Raw genomic sequence first — 20,881 nt, 5'->3', positions numbered from 1 at the left:
AGATCTCTTCTGATCCGCAGTCCAGCGTTTGCCTGCTTCTGCGTTGTTGAGGATGCGTCTGAGTGGCACAGCTTGGTATAAGAGGGTGCCTTGTGCCGAGATGCCGTTTTGACTATTGTCGGTGCAGGAGGTTGACTCCTTCTTTCTAGTCAATCCCAGAATCGCCGGCACACGGCGTCAAATTTTGCTTGGAAGGCCGCTGCCCAGTCGTCATCGGTCTGCTGCTCCACGTGGGCCGCAGTGCCTTCGGCCACCTTGGTAGTGCCTTGTGGTTTCCGTTGGTCGGAGTTGCGCCCTGGAGCCTCTCGGAGGTGAGTGCTCTCTGTATAAAGGCAGACCGGGATAACCCCTGCCAGTCCAGAGGGGGGGAACGAGGGTCCATGTCCTCAGAGTCTGCTTGTTGTGGTGGCGGGAAGGCAGCCGTCCCTCCCGCGCCTGCCATGTGTGTAGGCCTCTGGCGCTTGTCGTGTGGGTGGCATTCGTAGTGCTGCTTGAATGGTGTCATTTCGTTCCTCTCGGTGTCACCTCTTGTTTGCTATCTTTTGTGTCTCGATTAATCTCCGTTTTAGTTATAAATTTCCGTTTAATTTGGTGATTGTTGCAGGAGCTGCAGAGGCTAGCATCCTCTCAGCTCTGCGGTCAGGCCCCGCCCTCCTATCACCTTTTTGACTGGGGTCTACATACCTTCTTAAGGGGCGGTAAGCGACTGATACCCTGTTTTGAATAGATCCTGCCTTACAATGGGTCCTGCACCCCCTCCACTTTGGGCTGATGGAGGTTGTCTCAGCCTGCACTTGGAAGGTCTTGTTTCTTCACCTTGTGGGCATTTAGATTGGGGACTTTAGCCCCTGGAGATTTTAATGTAGAAATGTTATCTTTTTAATTCTTTAGAAGAATAAAGTTTCTTGAGGTATACATGACCTTACAGATTTTTATGTATAAATGTCTTTAAAAGTTTTTAGGTGTATACCATTTTAAGGATTTTTTTATATCTATATCACTTTAAAGATTTTTTTATGTTTATATCACTTTAAGGAGCATTTGATAGCAAACTATTTTAAGGATATTATAAGGTATTATTATTTCACCTTATAATATCCTAATATTGTTGCATCAATGGACCAAATGATTTAATATTTGGTCCAGATACGGCTGATCAATCATTGTGCTCCTGTTCTTTGTGGTTTTAAATTTTTATAAATTAAAGTTTTGGCAAGTTGAGCTGACTGTTTGTTGGTCTGTCCAATTACTGCATTACAGTGGAGAGCTACAACCATTTTTTTTGCACACCATTTTTTTATTATTGCAAACAAGCTCAAACTTATTTTTTTTTTATTTTTTGACAGGCCGGATTTTCATCTCAGAGTATTTGTAGGAGTAGCTATAGCCTTTGCCTGTTTTCCAGACGATGCCAGTTGAAGAAGCGCTATACTGTCCTAAGAAATATTGACCATTTAGATTTGCGTAATGACAGTTAGAATACCACCAGCCTCCTTTCTGCTGTTGTGCACAGTTACTTTTAATTGGATCGTTGTCATTGTCTTTAGTGGAGAACTTCATATTATTATGATACGATAAGGAATCCCCTAAGAAAACAGAACAGAAACGCTAGTCAAATTTACCAAAATCCTTATAAGAAATGCAGTACATATCATTAAACATCAACACTAAACTCTACCAGGCATATTTACTAAAACCAAAATAGTAGACTAAACCAGCAAATATAACAATATCAGGTCCAGGTGGTTGACGTGGATAAATTATCATACTGAGTTATTTTTTTCCTTGCTATAATGGCATGAAATGTACAGATGTCTGGTCAGTTTTTCATATATCTTTGATTGCAGTCATATAACTGAATTTAACAATTATCTGTAACTGTTTAATTGTTAATTTCAATTATATGCTCAATGCATCTGTGTATGCGCATGCACATGTGAGTATAGTTGTGTGTGAATTTGTGTAGGTCAGGCATTGTGCCTCTATGTCTGTGTCTCAGTATTTACCTGTATGTGTGTCCTTGTGTATGTGTCTGTATTTGTGACTATGAGTGTATCGATATATGTTTGGTTGAGTGTATTTCTGAATGTGTGTTTGCACATGTGTGTACTTGTATGTGAGTCTGTGTATGTTTGAATCCAGAGTAAACCTATGAGTGAGACAAGTGAGTCAGGTAGGAGAATAAAGGCAAGTGAAATGGAAATGGTGTGACAGACCAAGTTACATGGAAAGAGAGGGATGCAGCAATTGATATGGAAAATTGACATGGAACCATGGGATTTTGTCAGGTGTAACGTATGTTATGAGTTTAATTAAATGGAGTGACCACGTGCAAACAGAACAGAGAAACAGCAGTGTAAGTACTGTTGTGTGGCTGCACCCTTCAGGTGGCCCATGCACTTGGCAAAAGCCAGAGGGCATGTGTCATCAGGGGCCCAGCCGTGTTCTGTGGCTCTGTAACAGCGTAACTGACAGTGCTGGGAGAGCCTGACACTTCATCCCAGCTACAGACATTGAACTGCACGGGAGTGGAAGAAAGGAGGAGGGGGTGCGAAATGGGAGAGCAATCATCTTACTCCCAACTGCCTCAGCCAGCAGATCAAACTTAATTCCAGGAAAAAGGGTAGGAAACAGGATGGTGGCTAAAACTGTGTACAATTTGACCAGCATGTGTGTCTGTTTGTGTGTCACTGTGTGTATATCTGCATCTATGTATCTGTGTGTCAGTGTGTATCTGTTTGTCTATACATCTGTATGTGAGTCAGTGTGTCTGTGTATTTGTATGTGTGTTCATTTGTATCTGCATGTGTGTCAGTGTCTGTTCCTGTGTGTCTGTGTATCTGCATGCCTGTCAGTGTGTGTCTCTGTGTCAGTACAAATGTTATGTTTGTCAGTGTATGTATCTGTGTGTTTCAGTGTGTCTGTGTATCAATATGTGTGTCAGTGTGTGTGTCTGTGTGTATGTGTTTCTGTATGTTGTGTACCTGCATGTGTGTCAGTATGTATCTGTGTGTTTGTTTGTTTGTTTGCTTGTATGCATGTGTCTGTGTGTGTCAATGTGTGTATGTGTCTCTGCATTTCTGTCAGTGTGTGTCTGTGTATCTATATGTGTATGCTGAGTGGAGTGTATCTATATGTTTGTGCTGGGTGGAGTGACTAAGCACTGGGGGTCATATAGCAGCATTTATATTTACAGTAGCACCAATAACACTCCATTTTTTATTATCCCCAATGTAGATTCAAAGTCTGCCAATGGTGTGTCTGAAGTCATATTAATCTAACAATTCTACTAATTTTTTTTTAATTTTATTTTTAGAGCAATACCTGCATTGATGGGAAGCAAGTGGCTAAAGCTGTTCTACAAACATTTTAGTAAAATCCTGCAATACTAATTTCCTAATGGTCCAGAAAAACTACATTTAAAATTTAAATTATTATGCCATATTGAGATAAAGGTGGCAATCTGTGAATGTTGCCACGTGTGTTCATGTTACTGGTCTTGCCTGGGACAAGTGATACATGCATTTGACGTCACAGATCTCTTTCCTTGCGAAACTCATTCGTGATTTAGAATCTCTCACCTGCATTGCCCTCGGTGAAAGCTCCAAGTTTTAATGCGTACTTCTCAGACTCTCCCAAAATTTTAAATGATGCATATTTGGCAAAATGCTTTGTATTCTCGAAGTCCTGCAGATCAACCCGCAGCTCCCACACATCTGTAGACAAAGGACAGTTCAGATCAAGGCAACATAAACTAAAAGGAAAAAAATGCAAAGGAACTTTATTTCAGTTTAAATCAGGAATGGTCACAGGAAATTATACCAGCATTTTTTTTTTTCATTTAATGCTCCATCTTTTCAATACAGTTCAGCCCAGGCATATCCAGGGCACACATTACACTGATGGAAAAGAAGGGGAAACAATGCACATACGATATTTAATAACAAACAAAAACAGAGTTTGTAACATTGATTGACAGGGAACCAACATGGAGACACCCAGTTCCAGGATGGAGGTAAATACAATGGTTTGGCTTTCTACATTTAATTTCATTTTCCAGACCTCAAAACGCATATTTTTAAATATAGGAGATGCGTTAACCTATTACAATTCATGCAAATGACAATTTCCATTTAAATCCTCTATTTGCATATATGTTTATAGTGCTAGCATGTCAAGTCCAGGCTACTAATATTGTAATCTTACATATCCGGAGCATGGCTGCAATGAAAGTCTCAATGCACATTGACCATGACCACCCAGTATATTTTACCAAAACTGTCCTGCGCGCAAAGCATTAACGGGCAGATTGTAAAGAATTGGCAATGCATACTAAGATCATTATTGAGGCGACATTATTATAGGGTTCGCACTAACTGTAACATAACACCTTTCCCAACCATTCTTAACTGCCTCTTCTCCACTACTTGGGATACAAAACTGGACCTATAAAAGCTGAGTGCAAAACCATTGTAAAGATAACACGCTGGCTTCATTACCAGTGTATCGGATATGAACAGTGAATAGTCACTCCGTTCCAGTACCCAATGGCAAAGTGTGTGACATTGGTAATCTCATCCTCACGCAATCAATCTCTGATAAAACTACATCTTCAGGCAGAGAATTCCACATCCTTGTTGTTCTAACTGTAGAAAAAAACCTTTTCTTTGCTTTAAACTAAATCTCTTTTCCTCCAGTCTAAATGCATGACCTCGTCTCCTATGCATAGCCCTCTTTATGAATAGATTTCAAGACAATGGTTTAGTGTTATATTTGTATCTCTGCTTAAGAGCTGTGTGCACTTTGTTGACCTCAGCAGTCTGGCTAGGAGCAATCAGAGAGGGAGTGTGCATGATGGTGACTGGCAAGTTTAGGACAAATGGGCTAATAAAAATGTACTTTTTCAAGCCATCTCAAGATATTGATGCAAAAAGGCCAGAGTATTGCACGAACATGGATATAACAATTAGGAGGAGATGGAGTCAATGATAACATACCTGATGAGGTTATCATGTGAATATTATCATTCCCCAACCAAAATTCATTCAATCGGCTACCAAAGCCAGTCTTGTAAGATTTCCAGTCAAGGAAAAAATCGACTGATCCATCCCATCGTCTCTGGAAAACCTATGTTAACAAGAGGAGGGTCAGAATGACGGATTATTGATTTCCGGTTTACGGCTGTCCATTCATCTATCTGGCTCCTTCTGGCAACCCAAGAGACCATTTCTAATTGTACACATCTTTTATGGAGCTATTTTGGTAAATTGAGAAATTATTTTAAACACTTACTAACACGAACATGAAGCTCAGTGCGAACCATGATGTATTTTATTGGCAATGAATCCTTAAATTTATGCTCAGCCATATTAACAGTGTACAGAAATATAACTGCTATTTACATTTGACAATTTGGGGGAATTTTTGGAAAATGGAATGCTGGTCTTTTTTTTCTAAATATTGACCAACTGAAATGAGTATAGCAAAGGAGCTACAGGTTTGTTTGTTTTTCTCTAAATGGGTGGAAGTTTTTTCCAAATCAATATGAGTTAGTCTGTCGGGATAAGATCAGGGTTTTTTTTTTGTTTGTTCTTTTGATGGTTTGGGCATTGTGATGGATGAGAGCATGGTCTATACTTAGAGGCCATAATAATATGGCGGTGAAGGCTCTTTTTTTTTATTTTTACATGTTTTATATTTTTTTTATTTGATCATTGACTACACTTACTATCCAGCCCCCTCCATCAGTGTGCATGTCACACAGCACTTTCATGGGATTCTGACCATCTGGATATATTGTGTACCAGTCACTGAGCACCAAGCCTTGATCTAGGAGCTCCTTGCAGTTCCTGGCAGCTGGGGGGGAATAAAAGCAGTTAATACAACTTAGAGTAATGCCTTATTAAACCCATTCTAAGAAGACGGACTATTTTAGAGCAGATTACTTCTTACCTGGAGTCAGCCATGCTCTGCTCCTCGTGTCCATTACTGCTCAGTGAGAGCCAAAAGCTGTTGCACAGGATCTTCTGTTAGTTTTCCTGAGCAAAGCTCTCCAGTCCTCTCTGCACTGCTGGGCTTAATTCAGAAAAGAGGTCTTCCAGTTCTCACTGAGCAGTAGTGGAAGCGGGAAGGAATGCCCCAGGTAAGAATTCAAATTATTCTAAAATGGATTTACTACTTACATTGGTCAGGGGCGCCAGGGCACGCATTTTAAATCTTCCTACATCGAGTTCTAAATCAGTGATTACTACGTGTATGGAGAGGCTATATTGTTTCATTAAAGAAACCCTCCGGAAAAAATAAACACTGCAGCAAGCTGTAGTGGTTATGGGGTCAGGAGTGCCCTGAAACCCTTCTAGAGTAATTTGTGCTGAATTCGTTTTCTCCTAGTGGGTGTCTTCTCTTCAGTGAACTTAGCAAGTTTGATACAAAAGTGCATTAAGTGACTGTCAGTACTCTCAGCTCTCAGCCAATAAAAGCAGCTCTGCAAACCTGTTAACTTAATTATCCGGCACAAGTGGGGAACGTTCAATAGAAGTATAAAACTCTGAAAGTTAAAATTTTAAGATTTACAACTTATTAAGATAAGAATAATTTATGAAATATAATATACATATGATTCTGAGCTAAGTTTGATGATAATGACACTTCTCTGTTTCTGGTGGATACTTAGTATTATAATGTATTCCGCCCGATGATATGGGTGATAGCCCAAATAGGCAGGACGTACATGACGTCATGTGGAACGCATAATGGAACGCCATTCCCTCGACCCGTCCACCCCCTCTAACTACCGTCCCATATCCCTGCTCCCTTTTTCCTCAAAGCTGCTGGAAAGACTTGTCTTTACCCGTGTGTCTCATTTCCTCAATTCCAACTCTCTCCTTGACCCCCTTCAATCTGGCTTCCGCCCTCTCCACTCTACAGAGACTGCCCTTATCAAAGTTACTAACGACCTAATCGCAGCTAAATCCAAAGGCCACTACTCCATACTAATTCTTCTTGACCTCTCAGCGGCCTTTGACACCGTTGATCATGATCTCCTTCTTCAAACTCTTCAAACTCTTCAATCGCTTGGTCTCTGTGACTCTGTCCTCTCGTGGTTTTCCTCTTATCTCTCCCAACGCTCATTCAGTGTCTCTTTTTCTAATGATACCTCCTCCACTCGTCCTGTCTTGGTTGGAGTCCCGCAAGGCTCCGTCCTTGGTCCCCTTCAATTTTCTCTTTATACTGCCTCTCTTGGCAAACTTATTACCTCTTTTGGATTTCACTACCACATGTACGCCGATGACACCCAGCTATATCTCTCCTCCCCGGACCTCTCCCCTGCCGTCCTGCAACGTGTCACTGCTTGCCTTTCTTCCATCTCTGACTAGATGTCCTCCTGCTTTCTGAAACTCAATCTCTCAAAAACTGAGCTCCTTGTCTTTCCTCCTCCTAATACTGATCCTCCTCTTTCGCTCTCCCTTCAAGTTTGTGGTACCAACATCAGTCCATCCTTGCAAGCGCGCTGTCTTGGCGTCATACTTGACTCTGGTCTCACCTTTGAGCCTCACATCCAGCAAGTTGTTAAATCCTGTAGATTCCATCTTAAAAACATAGCCCGCATTCGCCCCTTTCTTGCACCAGATACTACCAAGGAGCTTGTCCATGCTCTAGTAATTTCCCGCATGGATTATTGTAACCCTCTCCTGATTGGTCTTCCCAATAGCCGTACTGCTCCCCTACAGTCCGTAATGAACGCTGCTGCTAGATTAATTTTCCTCTCTAATCGTTTCTCTCACACCTCACCCCTCTGCCAGTCCTTACATTGTCTTCCTGTATGCTATAGGAGTCAATTCAAGGTACTAACTCACACCTATAAAGCCCCTCTTATATCTCCTCACAGATCCATAGGTATGTCCCTTCTCGGTCTCTCTGCTCTGCCCGTGACCACCTCCTGTCCGTTGTCCGCACCCGTACGGCCAACTTGCGCTTGAAGGACTTCTCGCGGGCGGCTCCCTTCCTATGGAATAGCCTGCCTACCGCCATCAGACTCTCCCCTAGTCTTGCATCTTTTAAGAAGTGCCTTAAAACCCATCTCTTTAGGAAAGCTTATGGCCTCCAAGACTAACCCCTACCTCACATACCTGTCTCTTGCCCTCTCCTAAAGGGCAGCCCACCTTATTTGATTGCAAATTCCTGTCCTAATGTGTTTTACACCCTACCTCCTATAGAATGTAAGCTCGTTTGAGCAGGGTCCTCTTCAACCTATTGTTCCTGTAAGTTTATTTGTAATTGTCCTATTTATAGTTAAATCCCCTCTCACAATATTGTAAAGCGCTACGGAATCTGTTGGCGCTATATAAATGGCAATAATAATAATAATAATCTATAATTCACTAATATAGTGGTGATATTTTGGTTTTCCACTTTTTCAGATGTTTGGTTTCATGGTAATGTGTGTGTTTTAAAAGGTTTAAAAGTGTGTAGCACCATTTTATTATTAATGCATGCATAATGCATTTCTCATGCCTAAACCTTTTAGTGCTCCAAAAACACAACAGTAGTTATCTGACTTCAAACACTTTAACGCACCGTATATAGAGTCATGTGTGCCAGCTCCTTTCTCTCCTATTAGAAATAAAAATGAAAAAAAGGTCAGGGACTCTATTCATTGGACAGATATTGAATAGAAGCATATCTTTCAGGTATTGTGTTGCGTTAGAATTCACCTGACTGATTCCTCTTCTGCAACTGTCACTAGTCTAATACTATCCTTACCTTTTTGTGTCATTTTACCCCACTCCCTCTAGCATGTAAGCTCATTGAGCAGGGCCTTCGACCCCTCTGTTCCTGTGTGTCCAACTTGTCTGGTTACAACTACATGTCTGTTCGTCCACCCATTGTAAAGCGCTGTGGAATTTGACGGCGCTCTATAAATATCATAATAATAATAATTATTATTATTTTGTCTTAAATCATATGTCTCAACATTGCGAGGTATTGACTGGGGCAGAGGGCAGGCTCAAGAGTGCGAGCAGGGCTACTCTTTATACTTATTAAAAATAAATATATATATATCCCTCCCCCTTTTTGTTACCTTTGCCCAAGGGAGGAGGGGACATCCTAGTGGTCCAGTGGGATGAGTGCACCCTCCAGTGGTTGGTCCTGTAAACTCCAGCATTACTGAGTGAGAGGCTGGTTCACTTTCACTGCACCAGCCTTAGGTGCTAACCAGATAGTCTGTGCTCCACTCTGCCCGTGTGTGCAAAGGCCTGGGGAGAAAGATCTTTGATATTTCCTTTGACCCATGAAGGGACTGAGTTCCTTCCTTAAAGCCGGCAATTACTGAGTGCCTGCCTTGCATGGGAAGATCCTGTGATCTTTCCCGTTGGCCTCGGCCATCGCTGCCTACTGGGCATTGTAGGCTGTGTGTTTCCTTGTGCCCGCATGTGCATACTGTGTTTAACTGTGTGTGTAGTATTGTGCCATTGTGCGTATGGCAGTTTGTGTGTTTGTGTGTCTGGTTGAGTGTGTAAACCATGTGCATACTTGTTCTAAGTGTGTGCATAGCAGTGGGTGCATACTGTGTCTAAGTGTGTGTCAGTGTGTATATATTGTGTGCATTTGAAGTCAGCCTGCAGCCACAGAAGCTGCAGGCTGAAGTGTATGCACCACCACTGGACCACCAGGTAATGTTGCCCTTTCCCTGGTCACAGGTAATAAGAAGGGAGGGGAGACATAAAGCTTTTTTTTAATTAGACCCTATGCACCCCTCACACACTCACAGTATCCTCACACACACACACACAGCACCCATCAAATACACAGAACCCTATACACACATAGCACCCCTCACACACACAGGGGCCTCAAACACACACTGCACCCATCACACACACAGCACTCTTACACACAAACAACACCTCTCACACACACAGCACCCTTACACACAAACACAGGGGGAGGAGGCGGCATAAATCTTTTTTTTAATAACCCCCCACACACAACATAGACCCTATGTACCCTTCATACACACAGCGCATTTACACACACACAGCACCCCTCAAATACACAGCACCCCTCACACACACAGCACCCCTCACACACAGCACCCTTCACATACAGCACCTTTCACACACACACTACATCTCTCACACACAAAGCACCTCTCACACACAGAACACTCTTCCCACACACACACAACACCCCCCATACACAGTACCCTTACACACACAGCACCCTTCACACAGACAACAACCTTACACACACACACACACACACAGCACCCTTCAAACACACAGGATCCCTTACACACACACAACACTCATACACACATACATCACCCGCCACAAACACACAGCACCCCTCACACACAAAGCACACTTCACGAACACACAGCACCTCTCACCCACACAGCACCCTTACCCACACACAGAACCCCTCTCACACACAGCATCCTTCACACACACAGCACTCTTACACACACACAACACACCTCTCACACACAGCATGCCTCACACACAGCACACTTACACACACAGCACCCTTCACACACACACTGCACCCTTCACACACGCACAGCGCCCCGACACAAACACAGCGGCCTTCACACACACAGCACTCTTACACACACAACACACACAGTACCCTTCACACACACAGCACCCCTCACATACACAACACCCTTAAACACACACAGCACCCAAAACACACAGAACCCTAAACACACACAGCACCCCAAACACATTCAGCACCCCTAACATACACAGCACCCTTAAACATACACAGCACCTCTCACAAACACATCATTCTTACACACACACAGCACCCCTCACACACAGAAGTCTTACACACACAGCACACCTCACACTCAGCACCCTTACATGCACAGCACCATTACACACACAGCACCCCTCACACACAGTACGCCTGACATCACCCTACACACACACACACACACACAGCACCCCTCATGCACAGAAGTCTTACACACACAGCACACCTCACACACAGCACCCCTCACATACACAACACCCTTAAACACACACAGCACCCAAAACACACAGAACCCTAAACACACACAGCACCCCAAACACATTCAGCACCCCTAACATACACAGCACCCTTAAACATACACAGCACCCCACACAAACACATCATTCTTACACACACACAGCACCCCTCACGCACAGAAGTCTTACACACACAGCACACCTCACACTCAGCACCCTTACATGCACAGCACCATTACACACACCGCACCCCTCACACACAGTACGCCTCACAGCACCCTACACACACACACACACACACAGCACCCCTAAATACACACATCACCCCTCACACACAGCTGAATTAAACTATTTAGAAAAGCTGCTAATGCAGTCTGCATTGTCCTCAGTAGAGTTTGCCCAAATTTGCCTGAGATGTCCACCTGGATAGATACTTTCATTATAACGCACCCTTTTCTCCTTGTATTCCGTTGACTCCAGGTTCTCCTGTTGCGAAGAAAAGTGTATTTGTATGATTAGGCAGAACATTTGCAATTTGAAGGTAAATTTCCCAACAAAAATCATCCCTCTCTCCATGAATTGTTTCTAATATTGCGTAAAACCACTAATTCGCTAGCATTTATGGTGGGCCCATTGGTCTGGTGGACAACTTGTGTCTTCAGTAGATGAAAGTGGAACAATGAGAACTTTGAACTAATTATATTGTGCATGATACTGCATTAGGAATAAGGGAATATAAATTGTGTTCAATCAATATAACAATGCTCATTTCTCGCAAATTTAGTTTGTCTCCCACCTTTTTGTCCCTGAGGCCCAGCTTTCCCGGGTAGTCCTTCTCTCCCTGAAAAGAAATGTATAATGAGTATACCAGCAAAATTCATTTATATATATATCAGCAACACACATTAAACTATAGAAATTATTTTAAAGGAGAGCCTTGGTTCCACCTAAATGTAGCCAAAACATTTTAGAAGGCAAAACCATCATCTGGCATTTCTGTATCTTTTGTGCAGAGGGAACATGCTGGCATTACTGATCTGGACTTCCCCTATTGGTAGGATAAGTCTGATATACAAATGGTATAGTTTCTTTATGTAATGGAACAAGTGAGAAAAAGCTTATTTTGATGCCTGAGTGGGGTCTACCCAAAGGGCAAGCTATCGAGTTTTTTTCCATTCTCAGAGTTTTCATATTCTCGGGTTTTATTGCAATGGTTGTACTTCTTACCTTTGGTCCTTCAGGCCAGCTCCCGCCACCACTACAGCCTTCAGAGAGCTGCAGGCTCTCTGTCTGAGCTAAACATGACTGTAAAGGGCTTATCTCCTTGGCTGAGTGATCAGCTGTTGCTCTTAGCCAACGATCTCGCCCTGCACTGCTGGTTTAGCTCAGAAGAGTTAACAAAAGCTCCTAAGCAGGAGCTTCCACTTCTCCTGTCTACAGAGAGGAGGTGGGAAACCACACCCTGTGGACTTGAAAAAGTCAAACTGTTCTAAAACACTTTGACTACAAGGGTATTACTGGCAGCGTAACCACTAAAGTGCACCATAGTGATTATAGAGCTTGGAGTGTTCCGTTAAAGTATATGAAATATTTGAGATTTTGATTTTAAAAGAAAAATCCTCCCTCTCTACATGATTTATTTCTAATATTGCGTAAAACCACTAATTCGCAAGCACAATCTGTGCTTTAACATAATGTTATTTGGTTAATATGTAATTAAAATACTTTATGTTTCATCTAACAACTTTATAGTTATTTTCACTACAGATCCCTTTACAAAAAAAATAAAATACATGTACTATTTCTATGATGATTCCAACACTTTGGGAACTTTTGCTGACCTGTACTATTGCTGACTTTTCATTATTTGTTAATTTAAAGGCTCCCACCAACCAGAACAAGCGTTCTTGACATGGAAGGAATTAAAACGTTTTATATTCATTTTCAAGTTCACAACATAATTTTACCAATGAACAATATTGGAGTTTTATTACAGTCTTAAGCTTTTGACGCTCATTTAAATATTTGGCACAATTACCTTTGTTCCCCGGTGGTCCAGCATCACCTTTCATTCCTGGAGGTCCTGAGATACCTGGACATCCTCTGAGTATAGTCAGCTTGTCAGAGTCTCCAACACCAATAACTTTTACCTCTGGAAACAGACACAAGGACTTGAAAAGATATAACAAAAAATGAAGGATCAACCTTGTCAGACTTTCTACACTATAAATTTGTCTTGCGCTCATAGAGTGCAGCTCTCACCCTTGCTAAACAGTCGTACTTTTATTTTCTCATTAGTTCATGCTTCTGCAATCCTAGGCATCTCATTAATACTTTTAACTCACTTATTCACTCTGCTGTGAACACCCCACAAACAAATCTTTCAGCTGATAGCTTTGCATGTTACTTTACTGACAAGATTAAACAGTTAAGGAATAAATTCTTCCCCCTGCTCACCTCTCTATCTCAACCTCACTTGGACCATACCACCCTTACTCTCCAAGACTTCACTCTAGCTACTGAACAGGAGGTGGCTGCGCTTCTCCTCTCCTCTCGTCCCATCACCTGTCCGCTTGATCCAGTACCTTCCCATTCCATCAGAGCTCTCACCCCTTGTCTTGTACCATTCTTAACACACATCCTAAACTGCTCTCTTTCATCTGGTGTTGTCCCTGCATCCCTTAATCATGCTACTGTTGTACCCATCCTAAAAAAGCCATCCCTAGACCCGTTTCCAACTTCCAACTATCGTCCCTTATTCCTGCTTCCTTTTTCCTCAAAGCTTCTTTACTCGTATGACTCACTTCCTAAATTCCAACTCCCTCCTCAATCCTCTTCAATCTGGATTTTGCCCTCTCCACTGTACTGAGACTGCTTTTATTAAAGTTACAAATGACCTAATCACAGTCAAATCCAAAGGCCACTACTCCATACTAATTCTTCTTGACCTCTCTGCTGCCTTTGACACTGGTGATCACGGCCTGCTTCTCCTAACTCTTCAATCTCTTGGCCTCTGTGACTCTGTCCTCTCATGGTTCCCCTCCTATCTCTCCCAATGCTCCTTTAGTGTCTCTTTTTCCAACAGCACCTCCTCTCCAAGTGCTGTCTCAGTCGGAGTACCTCAAGGTTCAGTTCTTGGTCCCCTTTTGTTCTCTCTCTATACTACCTCTCTTTGCAAACTTATTAATTCATTTGGATTCCACTACCACCTGTACGCTGACAACAACCAGATATATCTCTCCTCCCCTGAGCTCTCCCCTGCAGTCCTACAACGTGTCACCAATTGCCTTTTTTCTATCTCTAATTGGATGTCCTCCTGCTTTCTGAAACTCAATCTCTCTAAAACTGAGTTTCTTATTTTTCCTCCTCATAACACGGATCCTCCTCCTTCATTCTCCCTGCAGGTTGACGGTACCTGCCTCACCCCATCCTTTCAAGCCCGCTGTCTTGGTGTCACTTTTGATCATGGCCTCACCTTTGCACCTCATGTCCAGTCTGCTGCTAAAACCTGTCGATTCCAACTTAAAAACATTGCCCGCATACGTCCTTTTCTTACGCAAGTTGCAGCCAAGGAGCTTGTTTACGCTCTAGTAATCTCTCGCATCGATTACTGTAATTCTCTCCTAATTGGTTTCCCCAGAAGCCATACTGCCCCCCTACAATCTGTGGTGAATGCTGCTGCCAGGCTGATCGTTATCTCTTGTCGCTCCTCTCACTTCTCACCCCTCTGTTGATCCTTACACTGGCTTCCTGTCACCTACAGATGTCAATATAAAATACTAACCCTTACCTATAAAGTTCTAACAAACTCTAGCCCCTCTTACATTTCTTCACTGATTCATAGGTATGCCCCCTCTCGGTCTCTCCGCTCTACTGGTGACCTTCTCCTGTCTGCTGCTCGCACCCTTACTGCAAATTCACGCCTGCAAGACTTCTCACGGGCGGCTCCTTTCCTTTGGACCAGCCTGCCTACCCCAGTCAGACTCTCCCCTAGTCTTCAATCCTTTAAAAAGTCCCTCAAAACCCATCTTTTCAGGAATGCTTATGGCCTTCAGGAGTAACTTCTATCTCTCAAACCTTCCTCTCGCTCTCTCCTATAGGGCCACACTCCACTCTCACCTCCAGTTCTGCTACTTTCCCACCATGTCTATTTACTGTCTCCCTCAATTCCCTTCCTATTGTGTTTTTATACCCCACCTCCTCTAGACTGTAAGCTCGTTTGAGCAGGGTCCTCAACTATCTATTGTTCCTGTTACATTTTGTTATTGTCTCGTTCGGTAAATTACCCTTTTATTGTAAAGCGCTGGGGAATAAGCTGGCATTATTTAATTACCAATAATAATAAAATGCAGACAGGTTCCAATCCCTTGGGGTCTCACTTCAAAGAGAAAGCAAGAACCTGGTGGTGAGATGTTCATTTCCACCAAAAATATTTTGCCTGTTAACTCCTATAAGTAATGAGTAAGTAGCTCATAATTAGCAATGCTGCTGAGTGCTGACTGTGGTGACTAAATTGGCCAGAATAAGATATTAAGGAAGCAGCTTCATAGTAATTGGAAATAACCTCTTGTCGTGGGACAATGCTAATAAACACCAATACCATAAACACCATAGTAATAAGTTAAAATAATCAGTACTGCCATATGGGTCTTCCTGGCTATATCATTGCAGTTTAGAGTTCGCACAATTTTACAGTGCAATATCAGGATAAACGGTAAGATCGTAATTGTAGATGGGAACATATTTATTGAGAAGATGCAGATTCTCCGAGTGAACTGGTGAATGAGCAGACTTCCTTGCTCTCAAGGCAAATTGCACATTATCATTATTAACGGTTGAATAAACAGGGTCTCAGGATATTCCATGGGAAAGGGAGCAGATTCTCTGGATGTGTTGTTATACTCCTGTTATTAATAGGCGTATTCCCAAATGATTCCCAAATTCTATGGCCATGTTTTCTTGGTTTTAGAATGAGTGGTCAGATTCCCAAGTGGATGTATAAACTGATCACTTACAACATTAAAACCACTGTCAGGTGAAGTGAATAACATTGATTATATAGTAACACAGCACCTTTCAAGAGGTGGGATATATTAGGCACCAAGTGAACAGTCAGTTCTGGAATTTACATGTTGGAAGCAGGAAAAATGGGTGAGTGACTTTGACAAGGGCCAAATAGCGATGGCTAGACAACTGGGTCGGAACATTTCCAAAACAACAAGTATTGTGGTGTTGCTGGTATATGCTATGGCTATTACCTACCAAAAGTAGAGCATGAGAGGAAAACCGTTGAATTGGCATCAAGGTCATGGGTGCCCAGGGCTCATTGATGCACTTGGGGAGCAAAGCCTAACCCGCCTGGTCTGGTCACACATTAGATCTACAGAAGCTTAAAATGCTATGCTGAAAAATTTAATGCTGGCCATGATAGAAAGATGTCAGAAAACACAGTGAATTGGAGTTTGCTGCATATGGGGCTTTGTAGCTGCAGAGTGGTCAGAGTGTCCATGATGACCCCTGTCCACCACTGAAAGTGCTAAACCATGAAGCAACAGAAGAAGGTTGCCTGGTCTGACGAATCACATTTTTATTTAGAACAGGTGGATGGCTGGGTGCATGTGTGTAGTTTATCTGGGGAAGATAAATCTTTGACAGGTGGCACCTAATTATAGATTGTTGCAGACCACCTACCCCCCTTCATGGCAATAGTGTTACTTTATGGCAGTGCCCCTTTCAACAGGATAGTGCATTCTGCCACTCTGCAATAATTGTTCAGCAATGGTTTGAGGAACATGACAAAGAGTACAAGGTGTTGCATTGGCCTCCAAATTCAGCTACAAAAGGCTACACCCAACTAACTTCATGGCCTTTACATTGAAGTTGGTGATTTACCTGAAACACTTCATATCCTGGCTTCTGTGAACCTGCTTCAGACTTACCTTCAAACCTGCTCCATACCAACCTGCTCCAGACTTACCTTCAAACCTGCTCCTAACAATAACCTGCTCCACCCTTACGTATACTTCAAACCAGCCTGCCTCTGTAACCAGCTTGCCTTTGATGCCAACCTGCCTTTGTTACAACCCTACCTGGAAATAACAGACATTCTTTATTATTTGCAAGTAACCTGTTCTGTGGCAAGTATCCAGTTTTGTGGGATATTGCCTATATTCTGTTTCCCTCAAGTTTCATAATATGTCTAAAAATACTACTAATAAAGTACCTGAAGTCAACCCTGGCATAAGTCTCTTATCTGACCTGCTCAAGATCATGACAATTATACTGACAAAACAAATCTTGAAATTGTACTTTTCTGACAACTCTGTACTTAGAGGAAGACCAAACACAAGAGAGCATAGTGTGACAAATTCAAAAGGGACCTTTCAAGAGTACCTAAATATAACTTCACTTCATCACACCAGTAGATTAGATCTGTATTTTATGTCTGTTCCCTGATGCTTAATAGTGTGACTACACTTCCCTTCCATTCTAACAGTTAAACATTCTTTGCGTTAGTCCCTACTTTCATTTCATGTCCATTTGCTTTCCCACCAGTTCCCCCTTCAATTCAGTTTCTCATCTTTCAATAATATATTTGCTTACCAAGCACCCTTCCCTTTATGGGAGTTCATCAGCTCTCTCCTTCTTTCTAACCATGTGCTTCCATCCTTCAGTCAGTCTCGTCTTCATTTTGTAGCATTGCCAATGTAAGTTCATGTACTATCTCTTCCTTTTTTCATATCACATTAACCATCAGTTCTGGACACCTCATTTTCCTTCTGTACCGAGTATCCCTTAAATCTAATTTGCTACCTCTCATCCTCCCAACTTGTTTCTTGTGACACCGCCATTATTTTATTTTCCCAGCCATAAATCCATTCAGATTCCAGGCTCCCCTGTTCCCCTGTTGCCTCCATAACACCTCCCTACTTTCAAAAATGTCTTCTCCCTCCATACCAGCTTTCCAGTAATTCAAAATTATAAACAGAAGAAGAGCACAGATCTAGCATAGAAGATATAGTAAAACTAGTATTTCATTTAACTATGAAAGCCTCACTTAATTCAATTATTAGACGCAGGATAATGCAAGCATTTGGGAAATGAGTGGGGAGCAAGTCCCCCCCATCCCTTGGAGTTAGATCTGACTCTTCTGTATAACCACCAGTATGTTATGTGGGGAGAAGGTAACTTCTGAACTTGGCTGACTAGTGGTTTGTGTGTGTTTCTCTTTGTCTCTCACTCCGTTCATAACATTAGAATAATATGAATACTTCAAACAAGCATTGTGTGTCGCACGGAGAGGGAGCAGGGCCGATGCAAGAATTTTTGTCAACACAGATACATCTTTTCACCCCCCCTTCACATTTCTCACACTCTTCTCCCACCTGAATGTGGCTCTCACACAAATATAATGACTACACTGCCTAGCATCCACGATGTCTGTGTGAGAGAGCGATACCCCAATCCCTGCGGTGTCCGCAAAAGATATACATGGTTATTCACTAAGCTCTAAATTAAATCTGCATGGAAAAATTAAGGCAAAAACAGCCAAGTTGTAACTATGGATGAGTTGGAGAATGTTTCCTGCATCAGCTATTTTTGCCTCAGTTTTTTTCGATTTAGGTTAAGTTTGCAAAATGTTGTAGTTTAGTGAATAAACCTAATATATACACATGCATTCTCACACATACACATTCTCATGCGCTCATATGTAAACGTTCTCGCGGACACACACATTCTGAAACACAAATTCTTGTGCACACATAATACACAATCACACAGACACATATGAGTTCTATTTCTTTCTTTTTTATTTAAGAGGTCCATCCAGCATTCCCTAACTGTGGGCAGGAGAACTGGTGGGATGCTCTCCCTGATCACTAGTGAGGCTATTCGGATCTCTGTGCTCTGCCTGAACAGCTGTAAAACACTCCTTGTAGTGATGCTGTGGGCAGGGGGGACATTTTTGTAAATTTCTTACCTAGAATAATCTGTATCTGTTTATTCACTAGTGGATACTAAATAGAAACGTTGTTACAGGGAAGCTGTAATTCTCAAGCCACGTGTCTGTATCTAACCATTCTGACATTAATTTTTTGTAGGAATCATTTGTATTGGAAGAGAAGATAGTTTTGTAACTTTCTCACATATAATAATCTGCACCAACATACTCATTAGTGGAGACTAAATATAAACATTGTTACAGGGAAACAGTAATTTTCTAGCTGAACATTATAACATTCATTCATAATATTGGAGGCTATTAGATATTATGATGTATTTTGCTTCAGGGTAGCTGTGACTCCCGTGTTCAGTAGAGAGGATACCCCTGAATTTGATTCCTAGACAAGATATTTTTCCAAGTCCAATAAAGGGTTATTAATAACATTCTGTTAAACCTTGCTTTAGATTTGATTTGGTGTAATTATATTGTTTTTGTTTTGCTTTTTTTATGTTTACTTCACTATACTGTTCAACTACATGAACAAAGTTTGTTTGTTTTTACATGGACTTAATGCTAAAAAAACACATCGAGGATGATTAGCACATATCTGTTTTATAATCTAATGGAAATTGCCAATTCCCGTGTCAATTGCCCATGACTTACCTGGACATGCATCTTCAGCATTAGTTAGCGTGGTCATCAGCAACAGCCACAATATGATCAATGTATATTGCTTCATGAAGACCTTGAAGTATTGGCTCCTCTAGCTGTGAGTTGGTTTGAGTTCCTTTTGAGCAGCACAGATGTATTTTATTAGGAAAAAAAACTCAAAGAAAACAAAATGCAACCCAATGAAAGACCATGTCCTTCCTAAATAGCTCAGTTTTCTCATATTTCTTGGTTAGAAACTCCTCATACACCCCAGACTTTGCATATTATGGAACTATATTAGGACTCAATTTATTGAAAGGAATGCATGTGAAAACAAATTAGAGGAACGTCAATAGAGACCTGACTCCCTCGTTAATTAAGCCAAATATTTTGCCAAGTGTTTCAGCTTCAACATGACACCCGGTGTTGACATTAATATGACTCAATGAATGGTCTGTCAAGATGTGGCAATTCAGATGGTGTTTAATATCCTTTACCTAGCTCAGCCAGAGAGAAGTGGTAGTAGTCATATAAAACAGTTGCAGGACATATATGGTTCAGACTAAGAACTGTAGCAGTTTTGGATTACTTATCATATCTGCAAAAAAAGTCAACAAGAATAAACATAACCATTTTGTATGGTTGTAGTAGTTACAAATGCCATAATGTCGTCTCAGAGTAAGTAGTCAAACCGGTTGAGAAAAACAGATTGAGCCTTCAAAGAATGCAAGCAGAGAAGAATTAAAATCACAAATAGACGGGTTATCACTTTTGCCCACCCCTTCATTCTTCACATTGTGAATAAAGTCAAGCAAATTCATGGTTCCCCTGTCCACCTCTGGGTCCTAGGCAGCTGCCTACGGTCACCTTATAGATAAGCATGCTCTGTGAAAATCCTTTATAAACGTCAACCAATCAGAGGCCTCTGAAACAAAAGTTTTTCCTCTCACAAGTCTTGCCAGTAATTAAATAGGCCTCAAGCCAATAGATCCCCTCTATTTCCTTTTGGGTTGCACTCCAATATGGGATTATGAGTGGACATGCCCACCAAATATACTTATATACTTATAGGACCTCCTTGCTGTCTTGCATCTCCATCATGTTGCATATGTGGAAGGGAACATGTTTTGTAACACTGTTTAGCTAAACTACCATTGGTATAAGAGTTTGAAATAAATTTATTGGATCTGGACATTTTGAACGTTTTTAAAGGTTAGGGTTAACATCTTACGCCATTCTTTAGTAGAGAGATTCAAATACAGGTCCCTATACCACTTGACATATGCAG

At 41.8% G+C, this 20,881-nt stretch overlaps 1 protein-coding gene across 3 annotated transcripts; it reads right to left on the bottom strand.

Annotated features, from left to right (window-relative positions):
* Window positions 1–1,329: 1,329 nt before the first annotated feature.
* Window positions 1,330–19,720, bottom strand: LOC134573164 (ficolin-2-like). 3 transcript variants are annotated; one of them, XM_063432699.1, is made up of 9 exons: window positions 19,606–19,720; window positions 13,036–13,149; window positions 11,794–11,838; window positions 11,448–11,483; window positions 8,578–8,613; window positions 5,729–5,856; window positions 4,998–5,127; window positions 3,582–3,716; window positions 1,330–1,586 (listed from the first exon to the last, which is right to left on the bottom strand). In XM_063432699.1, exons 1-9 carry the CDS (start codon window positions 19,679–19,681, stop codon window positions 1,333–1,335), a joined length of 954 nt encoding a protein of 317 aa, XP_063288769.1. In that variant the 5' UTR covers window positions 19,682–19,720; the 3' UTR covers window positions 1,330–1,332. The 3 variants fall into 3 exon arrangements, with proteins under 3 accessions (XP_063288769.1, XP_063288771.1, XP_063288770.1); XM_063432701.1 differs by having other exon boundaries at window positions 13,036–13,168; window positions 19,606–19,682; XM_063432700.1 differs by lacking the exon at window positions 11,448–11,483.
* Window positions 19,721–20,881: the final 1,161 nt, after the last annotated feature.

The sequence above is a fragment of the Pelobates fuscus genome, chromosome 9 (assembly GCF_036172605.1).
Source record: "Pelobates fuscus isolate aPelFus1 chromosome 9, aPelFus1.pri, whole genome shotgun sequence".
Lineage (NCBI taxonomy): Eukaryota > Metazoa > Chordata > Amphibia > Anura > Pelobatidae > Pelobates > Pelobates fuscus.
This window is presented reverse-complemented; position numbering and strand designations above follow the sequence as displayed.